The sequence below is a fragment of the Pan paniscus genome, chromosome 8, assembly GCF_029289425.2.
Source record: "Pan paniscus chromosome 8, NHGRI_mPanPan1-v2.0_pri, whole genome shotgun sequence".
Taxonomy (NCBI): domain Eukaryota; kingdom Metazoa; phylum Chordata; class Mammalia; order Primates; family Hominidae; genus Pan; species Pan paniscus.
In genome coordinates, this window is record NC_073257.2 from 84,304,081 (window position 1) to 84,318,126 (window position 14,046).

The following is a 14,046-nucleotide window of genomic DNA, read 5'->3' on the forward strand; positions in this document are numbered from 1 at the left end:
GTATACATGTCCTCACTCTTAACTACCTCAAATACTTGGAATTAGATGGGGTACTAAGAAGAAAAAAAAATTAGAAACAATGAAACAGGATCCAAAGCCTGCTTTATGAGCAGAAACACAAACTGTTTCAACCCACCCCTAAGATTTATCAAGAGGGAGATGAAAGAGCAGGATAGAAATCCGATGGTTTGCCCGATAAACACTCTTTGTCTTAGTGGCCAAACAATTACATCTGGGACACCAGTAAGCAAATTACTTTCCAACTGATGGCACGTGAGGCAATAATCAGGCATTAATGTTTGTTCATGCGTATTTTCTCTCCTCTTTCTAGTCCCTTTAAACTTCTTTGGTTTGACGTCAGGCCTGCTGGAAACACTGAGGCACAGGAGGGTGCTGCTGCGACTGAAGAAGAGCTGCACATTTGTCAGACTCCATACTCAGAGCCAGTGCACGGTCTGTGTCCTACATCTCACAAAGGAAAGTCACCAGGGACACAGCCGGAGCTTCCGAATTTACTAAACACTGAATAATTCATTCAAAATCTATAGAGCTACAAGAGCCTTTCACTGAAAAATTGAAACAAAACTCCTGTTTTTGGTCTCATAGCATCCTTCAAATTAAAAAACTACCCCCAAATTTAAAATGAATACTCAACTACTCATTTCTTCAATATAGCCATATAGCTCCATAGTTTAAATCAAATTCCAACATAGCCACATTTATTTCAATACTCCCATTTTAAAAACCATCAAATTAAACTACAGCACACTATGTACAGGTCTGTTCATTTTTCAGTGTTTTCCTTTCATATTTTAATTTGGGACCACTACACCATAAAAGGTTCAGGTTAGAAATGCCATTATTTATGGACATTTTTTCTAAGTATACCAAGCACAAAGACTAAGGTCAAAGAGCAAGAAAAAATTCGATGATCCAATTTACTGATTTACTTACCAGAGATTTAACAGAAGTACCCTTTTTGTTTTTTTAAGAAGTAGTCTCTTCTCAGAAGTAAATCAGTTTTGCACTTTTTAAACAAATGCATGTGATGGGGGAAATCAGGAGAAGAAGGTTGGGGAGGCTTGCTTTATTTTACTCGCTGGTTCCACATCTTTCCAGCTTTTTAAAAAGAGCATCTTTAAACAAATTTTTGCATGCACTGCAGATTTTTGGCAGGGTAACTTTGTCCTATTTCAAAAGCTTTGCTGAATTTGAAAAACTACAATTACTGTTTTCATACTGTCATGTCAAAAATTCTGAGGAACTATTAAAACTGCTCTTTATTCCCTAGGCACACTAACTCTGACATGCTTAAAGGGCTGAGATTTGGCATTTAGTCACAAAAGGCACCAAGAAACATAAAAGGGAGGAACTCAGCTAAATCTTTGCATAGCTTAGGATAAACCTTCAGTGATTAAAAACCTGTGACCTGATTTTCATAAGGTAAAAAGAACAAGTACTTCTCTAAACAAATATTTTATCTACCTTTAAATTTTTTCTTAGCAGGATTATCCCAATGGCAGCCAAGGAAATGCAGTAGCTTTCAGTTTAGTTTAGCAAAAAGTAAACTGGGAATACATTAAAGTATCAGAACTGATCCTTAAACCAGGTAAAACTGCCCTGCTTTGTAAAATAAAGCATAATGCTTTGCTTTATATAAGGGAAATGGAAAGTATCTAATGACAAACACCAAGTTATTTTGAATTTCAGGTAAGATCTAGAGAAAACAGATATGTCCGTTACTGAGCAAAGAACATGACAAGAAGTGTTCTTTGCTCTCTGAGATTCAGAAAGGATAGAAGACTGCAAACCCTATCAGCTTATGATCTTGCTCAAGAAAAATAGTTTGTCTTTGAAAAAATTAGTTGAAAAAGATAACTGGCCCATAAAGTGTTTGTATTACAGTTTCTTTTTTTTTTTTTTTTTTTTTTTTTGAGATGGAGTCTCACTCTGTCGCCCAGGCTGGAGTGCAGTGGCGCAATCTCGGCTCACTGCAAGCTCCGCCTCCCGGGTTCACGCCATTCTCCTGCCTCAGCCTCCTGAGTAGCTGGGACTACAGGCGCCTGCCACCACGCCCAGCTAATTTTTTGCATTTTTAGTAGAGACAAGGTTTCACCGTGTTAGCCAGGATGATCTCGATCTCCTGACCTCGTGATCTGCCCGCCTCGGCCTCCCAAAGTGCTGGGATTACAGGTGTGAGCCACCGTTCTTGGCTAAACAGTTTCATATACAACATAACTAGAGAAAAATTTTAGATCCTTTTACCTTGTTCTATCCAATGAACCAGGTAAACCATTTCTATAAGGCCATGTTAGAATAGCATGGGGCCTGCCTACAAGAATGGAGTAAAAAAACTATTTGAGTGAATTGGCTTTCACATTTCTCTCTTTTGTCAATCTTAAGTAAAAGGAAGAAAGTAAAGGGAAATAGGGGAAGATACGGTTCTTTGAAATAAAGCTGTTATTCCCCCTCCCGTCTCCCTCTCCCTCTCCCGTCTCCCGTCTCCGTCTCCCTCTCCCTCTCCCGTCTCCCTCTCCCATCTCCGTCTCCCATCTCCGTCTCCCGTCTCCCGTCTCCCGTCTCCCTCTCATGCCGGGCCAAAGCTGGACTGTACTGCTGCCATCTCGGCTCGCTGCAGCCTCCCTGCCTGATTCTCCTGCCCCAGCCTGCCGAGTGCCTGCGATTGCAGGCGCGCACCGCCACGCCTGACTGGTTTTCGTGTTTTTTTGGTGGGGACGGGGTTTCACTGTGTTGACCGGACTGGTCTCCAGCTCCTAGCCGCGAGTGATCCGCCAGCCTCGGCCTCCCGAGGTGCCGGGATTGCAGACGGAGTCTCGTTAACTCAGTGCTCAATGGTGCCCAGGCTGGAGTGCAGTGGCGTGATCTCGGCTCGCTACGGCCTCCACCTCCCAGCCGCCTGCCTTGGCCCCCCCAAAGTGCGGAGATTGCAGCCTCTGCCCGGCCGCCACCCCGTCTGGGAAGTGAGGAGCGTCTCTGCCTGGCCACCCATCGTCTGGGATGTGAGGAGACCCTCTGCCTGGCTGCCCAGTCTGGAAAGTGAGGAGCATCTCTGCCCGGCCGCCATCCCACCTGGGAAGTGAGGAGCGCCTCTTCCCGGCCGCCATCCAATCTAGGAAGTGAGGAACGTCTCTGCCCGGCCGCCCATCGTCTGAGATGTGGGGAGCGCCTCTGCCCCGCCGCCCCGTCTGGGATGTGAGGAGCGCCTCGGCCAGGCCACGACCCCGTCTGGGAGGTGAGGAGCATCTCTGCCCAGCCGCCCCGTCTGAGAAGTGAGGAGCCCCTCTGCCCGGCTGCCACCCCGTCTGGGAAGTGAGGAGCGTCTCTGCCCGGCAGCCACCCTGGCCGGGAGGGAGGTGGGGGGTCAGCCACCCGCCCGGCCAGCCACCCCGTCCGGGAGGGAGGTGGGGGGGTCAGCCCCCCGCCCGGCCAGCCGCCCCGTCCGGGAGGTGAGGGGCGCCTCTGCCCGGCCGCCCCTACTGGGAAGTGAGGAGCCCCTCTGCCCAGCCAGCCGCCCTGTCCGGGAGGGAGGTGGGGGGGTCAGGCCCCCGCCCGGCCAGCCGCCCCATCCGGGAGGGAGGTGGGGGGGTCAGCCCCCCGCCCGGCCAGCCGCCCCGTCCGGGAGGGAGGTGGGGGGCTCAGCCCCCCGCCCGGCCAGCCACCCAGTCCGGGAGGTGAGGGGCGCCTCTGCCCGGCCGCCCCTACTGGGAAGTGAGGAGCCCCTCTGCCCGGCCACCACCCCGTCTGAGAGGCGTACCCAACAGCTCATTGAGAACGGGCCATGATGACGATGGCGGTTTTGTGGAATAGAAAAGGGGGCAAGGTGGGGAAAAGATTGAGAAATCGGATGGTTGCCGTGTCTGTGTAGAAAGAAGTAGACATGGGAGACTTTTCATTTTGTTCTGTACTAAGAAAAATTCTTCTGCCTTGGGATCCTGTTGATCTATGACCTTACCCCCAACCCTGGGCTCTCTGAAACATGTGCTGTGTCCACTCAGGGTTAAATGGATTAAGGGCGGTGCAAGATGTGCTTTGTTAAACAGATGCTTGAAGGCAGCATGCTCGTTAAGAGTCATCACCACTCCCTAATCTCAAGTACCCAGGGACACAAACACTCTGCCTAGGAAAACCAGAGACCTTTGTTCACTTGTTTGTCTGCTGACCTTCCCTCCACTATTGTCCTATGACCCTGCCAAATCCCCCTCTGCGAGAAACACCCAAGAATGATCAATAAAAAATAAAATAAAATAAAATAAAATAAAAAGAAAGGCTTTCCCCACCCTCCCAAGTCCCCAAAAAAGAATAAATGTATAATGCCTGCTAGGCATGAACCTTCATAAAATAAAGTGAAGAGGAAGGAAAAAAAAAAAAAAAAGAAATAAAGCTGTTATGTCAGATGTATGTGTAAATTAAAATTTTACAGTAAAAAAAGAATAACAACTCTGCCCTCAGAACAGTAATGCTTTCCCTGAGTCAAAACAGATTGCTTAGACTGTTTCTGGTATCCTTTCTGAACTGGCTGGAGATGGCAGCTCACGCCTGTAATCCCAGCACTTTTGGAGGCCGAAGCAGGAGAGTTGCTTGAGACCAGGAGTTTGAGACTAGCTAGCCTGGGTAACAGAGCAAGACCCCGTCCCTAAAAAAAATAAAAATAAAAATAATAATAAAAAAAGTTTTAATTTTTTAAAATTCTTGCTGAATCAAATAAAATTATTTGTATTTAAAAAAAAAAAAAAGAGGCCGGGCTTGGTTGCTCACGCCTGTAATCCCAGCACTTTGGGAGGCCAAGGCGGGCGGATCACAAGGTCAGGAGATCAAGACCATCCTGGCTAAAACGGTGAAACCCCGTCTCTACTAAAAATACAAAAAATTAGCCGGACGCGGTGGCGGGCGCCTGTAGTCCCAGCTACTCAGGAGGCTGAGGCAGGAGAATGGCGAGAACCCAGCAGGCAGAGCTTGCAGTGAGCTGAGATTGCGCCACTGCACTCCAGCCTGGGCGACAGAGCAAGATTCCATCTCAAAAAACAAAAAAAAAAGAAAGAAAGTCAGTATTTCTAAAATATAATGAAGACTTCCCTAGAGAATCGTGTTATAATGTTTGCACTCCAGCCTGGGCGACAGGAAAAAAAAAAAAAAAGAAACACAGTGTTTCTAAAATATAATGAAGACTCTCCTAGAGAATCGTGTTATAATGTTTGAGTTACTGTAATAGACAGAATAACGACCTCCAAAGATGTTAATGTCCCACTCTCTAGAATTTATATTCTATCTTACATGGCAAAGAGATTTTTGTAGATGTGATTAAGGTTATGGAATCTGGTATGAGAGGTTAGCCTGGATTACCTGAGTGGGCTCCATCAAATCACATGAGTCCTTCCCATGTTATACACCCTCTGGTTCAAAAACAAGTCTGTAATACCAAAAAGAAGCCAGCCCAGGTAGACCACCCAACCCCCATCCCTGAGAATTACTCACTTAATGAATTCCTCTTTACACTGCTGTAGCATCTCACATGTCTGCTGGATCTCTTCCTCACTCAAAAGCACCAACATCCCAATAGTTAGATGAAGCTTTTTAGGATTCTGGAAAATGCTGCTGTCAACTCCATGATCCTGTTATCAAAGGGAGAAAAACAAGAAACTCAGCCCATACAAAGGCAAATGGCAAGAATAAAATTGAGTCCCCAAAAATAAACCCACACACCTACAGCCAAGTGATTTTCCACAAGGTGCCAAGACCATTCAATAGAGAAAGTCTCCTCAATAAATGATGCTGGAACAATAGAATACCCACATGCAAAAGAATAAAGATAGACTACTACCTCCTACCATATAAAAAAATTAACAAAATAGATCATGACCTGGAATTCAGCAATGGATTCTCAGATATGACACCAAAAACATGGACGACAAAAGAAAAAAATAAACTGGACTTCACCAAATTAAAAAACTTTTGTGCATCAAAGAACACTATCAGGAAAGTGAAAAGAAGCCTACAGAATGGCAGAAATATTTGCAAGTAATTTACCTGATAAGGGTCTAGTATCCGGAATATATAAAGAACTCTTCCAATTCAACAATGAAAAGAAATCTAATATTTTTATTTTTTAATTATTTATTTATTTTTGAGACAGAATCTCGCTCTGTTGCCCAGGCTGGAGGGCAATGGCGTGATCTTGGCTCACTGCAAGCTCTGCCTCCTGAGTTCATGCCATTCTCCTGCCTCCGCCTCCCAAGTAGCTGGGACTACAGGCGCCCGCCACCACGCCCGGCTAATTTTTTTGTATTTTTAGTAGAGAACAGGGTTCACCATTTTAGCCAGGATGGTCTCAATCTCCTGACCTCATGATCCGCCCGCCCCAGCCTCCCAAAGTGTTGGGATTACAAGAGTGAGCCACCGCGCCTGGCCCAATTTTTTTATTTTTTAAGAGACTGGGTCTTGCTGTCACCCAGGCTGGACTGCAGTGGTGCAGTCACAGCTCACTGTAACCTCAAACTCCTGGGCTCAAGTAATCCTCCTGCCTCAGCCTCCTGCATAGCTGGGATTATGGGTGTGAGCCACAGAACCCAGTAGAACCCAATTTTAAAATGGGAAAAGGGACCAGGCACAGTGGCTCACGCCTGTAATCCCAACATTTTGGGAGGCTGAGGCGGGCAGATCACTTGAGATCAGGAGTTCAAGACCAGCCTGACCAACATGGTGAAACCCCATCTCTACCAAAAATACAAAAATTAGCTGGGTGTGGTGGCAGGCGCCTGTAATCCCACATACTCGGGAGGCTGACACAGGAGAATCGCTTAAACCTGGGAGGCAGAGGTTGCAGTGAGCCAAGATCACGCCATTGCACTCCAGCCTGGGTGACAAAGTGAGACTCTGTCTCAAAAAAAAAAAAAAAAAAAAAAAAAAGGGACTGGAATAGACTTTTCTCCAAGGCAGAAATACAAATGGCTAACAAGCAGAACTGGCTAACAAGCACATGAACATCATTAGTCACTTAGGGAAATGCAAATCAAAACCACTATGAGGTACCATTTCACACCCACTAAAAATCAAAATAATGGAAAATGACAAGTGCTGGCGAGGATGTGTAGAAATTGGAACCCTCATACATTGTTGCTAGGAAGGTAAAATGACTCAGCCTCTGTGAAAAAGAGTTTGGCAGTTCCTCAAAAAGTTAAACATAGAATTACCACATGACCCAGCAATTCTACTCCTAGGTATATGCCCAAGAGAACTGAAAAAGGGACTCAAATACATGTACATGCATGTTTCCAGAAGCACTACTCACAACAGCCAAAAGATGGAAATAACCCAAATGTATATCAACAGATGAATGGATAAACTAACCGTAGTATATACACACAGTGGAATATTATTCAGCCTCAAAAAGGAATGAAATTCTGGCTGGCCGCGGTGGCTCACGCCTGTAATCCCAGCACTTTGGGAGGCCGAGGCAGGCAGATCACCTGAGGTCAGGAGTTCGAGACCAGACTGACCAACATGGCAAAACCCTGTCTCTACTAAAAATACAAAAATTAGCCGGGTGTGGTGGTGTGTGCCTGTAATCCCAGCTACTACGGAGGCTGAGGCAGGAGAATTGCTTGAACCCGGGAGGAAAAGGTTGCAGTGAGCCGAGATCGCACCACTGCACTCCAGCCTAGGAGACAGAGTGACACTCACTCTGTCTCCAAAAAAAAATTTTGGCTCTGGGAAGCACAAGAAGTAAATATACCTCATGAATCCCTAAAATTGAGGTGAAATTTGCATAATATAAAATTAACCATTTTAAAGTGTACAATACAGCAGTATTTATATTTAGTGTATTCAATGTTGTGCAACCACCAGCATTCTTTAGTAGCAAAACTTTATCATCTGATAAAAGCATTCCATATCCATTTATTTATTTACTTTATATTTATTTTTATTTTTTGTGATGGAGTCTTGCTCTGTCATCCAGGCTAGAGTGCAATGATGCGATCTTGGCTCGCTACAACTTTAGCCTCCCGGGTTCAAGCAATTCTCCTGCCTCAGCCTCCTGAGTAGCTGGGATTACAGGTGCCTGCCACCACTCCTGGCTAATTTTTTGATTTTTTGTAGACAGGGTTTTTACCATGTTGGACAGGCTGGTCTCCAATTCCTGACCTCAGGTGATCCGCCCATCTCAGCCTCCCAAAGTGCTGGGATTACAGGCATGAGCCACCATGACCAGCCCTCATACCCATTTAAATAAATAATCACTCCTCTTTCTCCATGCCCCATCCCCTAGTGACCTCTAGTTTGCTTTTTGTCTCTTTGGATTTATCTATTCTGGATATATTATATAGAAAGACTCATACAATATAAGACCTCTGTGACCAGCTTCTTTCATTTACCATGATGTTTTCAAGGTTCATCCAAGCTGTAGCATTATCACTCCTTCACTCCTTTTTAGAGTTAAATAATATTTTAGTGTATGTATGTATCAAAATGTGTTTATTAATTCATCTATTGATGAAGATTTGGGTTTTTTGCACCTTTGCTATTAGGAATAATGCTGCTATAAACATTTGTGTACAAATTTCTGTGTTAACATATGTTTTCAGTTATTTAGGGTATATACCCAGGAGCAGAACTGCTGGGTCACATGGCAATTCTATGTTTAACTTTTGAGAAACCACCAAACCATTCTCTACATTGGCTGAACTAACAAACATTCCCAGCAGCAATGTATGAAGGCTCCTGTTTCCCCACATCTTCACTGACACTTGCTTTTTAAAAAAATGATAGCGATCCTTGTGGGTATAAAGTGGTATTACATTGTGGTTTTGACTTGCATTTCACTAACGATCAATGATGATGACATCTTTTCATGTGCTTTTTGGATATTTGTACATCTTCTCTGGAGAAATGTCTACTAAAATCTTTTGCCCATTTAAAAACTGTCTTTTCATTGTTGAGTTTTAAGAATTCTTTATAAATTATTGATAGTATACCCATATCGGTCCATGGGTCCCTTTTAAAGGAAGGTAGGTCTCAAATTTCATTAATCTCATTCTGCAAATGAAAACAAGAAAAAAAAAGTTGAAACTCTTTTTTTTTCTTTTTTTTTGAGACAGAGTTTCGCTCTTGTTGCCCAGGCTGGAGTACGATGGCGCAATCTTGGCTCACCGCAACCTCCGCTTCCCAGGTTCAAGTGATTTGCCTGCCTCAGCCTTCCTGAGTAGCTGGGATTGACAGGCATGCGCCACCATGCCCGCCTAATTTTGTGTTTTTAGTAGAGACGGGGTTTCTCCATGTTGGTCAGGCTGGTCCCAAACTCCTGACCTCAGGTGATCCACCCGCCTCGGCCTCCCAAAGTGCTGGGATTATAGGCATGAGCCACCGCGCCTGGTCAAGTTGAAGCTCTTCTATTCCAACAGGAATGAAACAGGAATCCTATCGCTGAACTGCAAGTTCTTATTGTATAATCAGGTCTCTGGCCTGATAAAATGCTCCAAAGGCAGAGAAAGGTATTTTATCAAGTATGAATAGCTTACATCTTGTTCTTGGTTTACCTAAGGCTTACTGCCTAATATTTGCCTTGGCAACAGTAGTTAGTTGACTCTTCGTTTTCTAAGTGTTAATGGAGCTTGAGCTATTTTTACATCTGATGAAAAGTTTTGTGATTCCACACATCAACCCAAATTGCCTAATTTAATGAAAGTGATTGTAAGGAACAATCAGCTTTAAATGTGTCAAGGAAGGCTAAGTGCAAGGCTTATCACCCCAGCTTCTCTAACCCATGGCCTGCCACATTAGAAAAGGCATGCAAAGCCCCTCAAATGATTTTAATATGCACAACTCCATCCCAAACTACAATTGAGAATTGCTCCCCAGCAATAACGGTAATATTTGTTGGGCCCTTGCTCTGCTCCAAACGTTTTCTATGCAATGTATAGACAAATATCTTATGACAGAAGCACTATTATCATCCATACGTTACAGATGAGGAAACTGAGGCACTGAGAAATTAAGCCACTTTCCCAAGGTAACATTGCTAGGAACAGATAAGGTCAAAATTCAAACCCAGGCAGTCAGGCCCTAAAGTCTATACTTTTGATCAATATTATATACATAGCCTTCCTAGTAATAGTTGCCCAAAGTGGGCTAGGACCATAGGACCACCACCCAGAGGCAAGTCCTTATGCATTTCAACACAGCTCACTCAATAAATGGATCTAATCACTAAATTAGGCCTGAGAATAAAAAGAATCTCATAATTCTATCAAAGGAAAGTGGTTTTAACATCTGCCTTTTCTAGCCAGGCACAGTGGCTCATGCCTGAAATCTCAGCACTTTGGGAAGCCAAAGCGGAAGGATCGCTTGAGGCCAGGAGTTCAAGACCAGCCTGGGCAACTTAGACCAGTTCAAGACCAGCCTGGCAAACATGTTTCTTTTTGTAGAGGAAAAAAACAACATAATTGAGTTTTTTTCCTCTACAAAAAAAAAAAAATAACCCACAATATCTGCCTTTTTTTAGATATGACACCAAAAGCATAATCCATAAAAGAAAAAAAAATGGATAAAGTGAACTTAATCAAAATTTAAAACTTGTGCTTCAACAGATATCATCAAGAAAATGAAAAGATAAGCCACAGAGAAAAATATTTGGGAGAAAAACATTTGCAAATCCTACATCTGATAAATATAAACATAAAAAATTCTTGAAGTTCAACAATAAAAAGATACATAATCCAATTTTAAAATAAGCTAAAGATTTGAACAGATATTTTCCCAAAGAGGATATACTAATGGCTAACAAACTTATGAAAAGAGGCTCAACATCATTAGTCATTAAAGAAACGCAAATCAAAACCAAAATGAGATATCACCTCACACCCATCAGAATTATTATAATCAAAAAGATAAACAATAACAAGTGTAGATGAGGATATGGAAAAACTGAGCAGCCACTTTGTAAAATATAAATTTGTAAAACAGCACGGCCACTTTGGAAAACAGTTTGGCAGTTACTCAAAAAATTAAACATAAATTTACAAAAATTCATACAAAAAAATACAATGCAGCCATTTCACTCCTAGGATTCTACCCAACGAAATGAAAACAAAGATCCACCTCAAGATGTGTACATGAAATCTCACAGCAGTATTATTTATAATAGCCAAAGAGTAGGAACAATCCACAAGTCCACCAACTGGTGAATGAATAAACGAAATGTAGGCTAGCCATATATGCAACACTATTCGGAAATCAAAAGTAATGAACTACTAACACATGCAAAAACATAGATAAGCCTCAAAATATTATGCTAAATAAAAGAAGCCAGATGCAAAAGACTATGTATTATATGATTCTATCTACATGAAATGTCCAGAAAGGACAAATCTAAAGAGACTGAAAGCAGGCTAACAGTTGCCTGTGGTGAGCAGTGGGGCGGCAAACAGGCACAAGGGATCTTTTTAGGGTGATGGAAATGTTCTAAAGCTGAATTGTGGTAATGATTGCACAACTCTGTAAATTTATTTAAAATCACTAAATTGTACACTTAAAATGAATTAATTTTATGGTATGTAAATTATACCTTAATGAAGCTGTTAAATAAGTTGTGTCTATGTCTTTTTTTTTTTTTTTTTTTAAGACAAGGTCTCCTCTGTCACCCAACCTGGGGTGCAGTGGCATGATCATGAATCCTGCAGCCTCAAACTCCTGGCCTCAAGCGATCCTCTCTCCTCAGCCTCCCGGTGGCTGGGACTACAAGCTCACATCACCACACCTAGCTAATTTTTTTTTAATTTTTGTAGAAATGGGGTCTCATTATGTTGCCCAGGCTGGTTTCAAACTCCTGGCCTTAAGCAGGCCTCCCACCTGAAGCTACCACACCTGGCTAGCTCACTGGTGGTGGCTTACCCCTGTAATCCCAGCACTTTGGGAGGCCGAGGCAGGGGGATCACGAGGTCAGGAGATCGGGACCATCCTGGCTAACACAGTGAAACCCCGTCTCTACTAAAAATACAAAAAAATTAGCTGGGCGTGGTGGCACGCGCCTGTAGTTCCAGCTACTCAGGAGGCTGAGGCAGCAGAATTGCTTGAACCTGGGAGGTGGAGGTTGCAGTGAGCCGAGATCGTGCCATTGCACTCCAGTCTGGGTGACAGAGCGAGACTCCATCTCAAATAAATAAATAAATAAATAAATAAAATAAAATACTTTTAAAAATCAAAGAAAAAACTCAAAATGCTATTGAACAATAGGCAAAAGACAGACACTTCACAAGAATAAAGATATAAAAATGACTCGAACATGTAGAAAGACATATAATTTTGCTCATTTAAAAAATGCAAATTAAAACTACACTGAATATCATTTCTCACCCATCAAACTGACAAAAAATCAAAAGCTTCACAATACACTCTGTTGGAGAGGCTGTAGGGACACGGGCACTTTCATACATTGCTAGCAGAAATGCAAAATGGTACAATCCCTGTGGAGGGAAATTTGGCAATATCTAACAAAACAAAAGACACTATAAATAAGTATTTACCATCTGACCCGATGCTCTAGACTGAATTGTGTGCCCCCCCAAATTCATATGCTGAAGCCCTTCCACTCAATGTAAATGTATTTGGAGACAGGGCCTTTTGGGGATAAAGTTAAACAAGGCCATAAGGGTGGGGCCCTAATCCAACAGGACTGGTGTCTTTATTCAGAAGAAGAAACACCATGAGTGAGAAAGCACAGAGAAAAGGCCGGCAAAGAGAAACAGTCGCATGAGGACACAGCAAGCAGGTGGCCATCTGCAAGCCAGGAAGAGGCTATAGCAGAAAGCAACCCTGCCAGCACCTTGATCTTAGTCTTCCAGGTTCTAGAGCTAAGAGAAAACAAATTTCTATTGTTTAAGCCACCCAGTCTGTGGTATTCTATGACAGCAGCCTGAGCAGATTAATATACCCAACAATCCTACTTCTAGGAATTTATCCTGAAGATACATCAACAACGTAAAATATGTATGCATGAGGTTAGACATTACAGCATTACTGCAGAACACTTAAATGCTCAAGTATAGAATGGTTGAAAACTATGTATAAACACATGTATACAATGATCTGGAGTGATATTTCAGGACCTATTATTAAATGAGAAAAGCAAAGTGCAGGACAGGGCGGGTTGCCTCACACCTGCAATCCCAGCACTTTGGGAGGTCAAGGTGGGCAGATCACTTGAGACCAGCCCGGGTAACAAGGTGAAACCCCGTCCACACAAGAAATACAAAAATTAGCCAGGTGTGGTGGCACATGCATGCCGGTAGTTCCAGCTACTCAGGAGGCTGAAGTGGGAGGATCACTTGAGTCCCAGAGGTCGGGGCTACAGTGAGCTGTGATAGTGCCACTGCACTCCAGCCTGAGTGACAGAGCAAGATCCTGTCTCAAAAAAAAAGACAAGTGCAGAAGAGCTTCTATACTTGCTACCATTTAAGAAAGAAGGGAAAATAAGAAAACATACATTAATATATATATGCTTATTTTTACAAAAACAAACACAGGACAAATAAACCAGAAAACAATGATATTGGTCACCCACAAGGGATGAAGGAGAAAGGGGCAGAAAGAATACAAGAATGTGTGACACTTCTGGGTATGTATGCCTCTTACATAGTTTTGACTTTTGGAAGCACGTTAATGGTCTACATATTCAAACATAAAATAAACAAGTATGGAAACGGGAAAGAAACCTAATTTGAAAGTAAACTAAAAATAAACCCAACTGTATTTTAAATGAATATCAAATCCACACTAGAGGGGGTTAAAAAAGAATCAACAAACACAAGGCCGGGCGTGGTGGCTCACGCCTGTAATCCCAGCACTTTGGGAGGCCAAGATGGGCGGATCACCTGAGATCAGGAGTTCGAGACCAGCCTGGCCAACATGGTGAAACCCCATCTCTACTAAAAACACAAAAATTAGCAGGGCATGGTATCACGTGCCTGTAATCCCAGCTACTCAAGAAGCTGAGGCAGGAGAATTGCTTGAACCCAGGAGGAAGACATTGCAGTG

The 14,046-nt window shown here is 43.1% G+C and overlaps 1 protein-coding gene across 6 annotated transcripts in view; it reads right to left on the reverse strand.

The window, feature by feature from the left end:
* The window catches only part of ASCC1 (activating signal cointegrator 1 complex subunit 1), a 129,493-nt gene that overhangs the window by 64,350 nt on the left and 51,097 nt on the right, over positions 1–14,046 (reverse strand). For all 6 annotated transcript variants that reach the window (XM_034930769.3, XM_034930766.3, XM_063607723.1 and 3 more), the window contains exon 6: positions 5,494–5,630. In XM_034930769.3, coding sequence (XP_034786660.2) covers positions 5,494–5,630 — 137 coding nt within the window. The remainder of the gene's footprint in view (positions 1–5,493; positions 5,631–14,046) is intronic.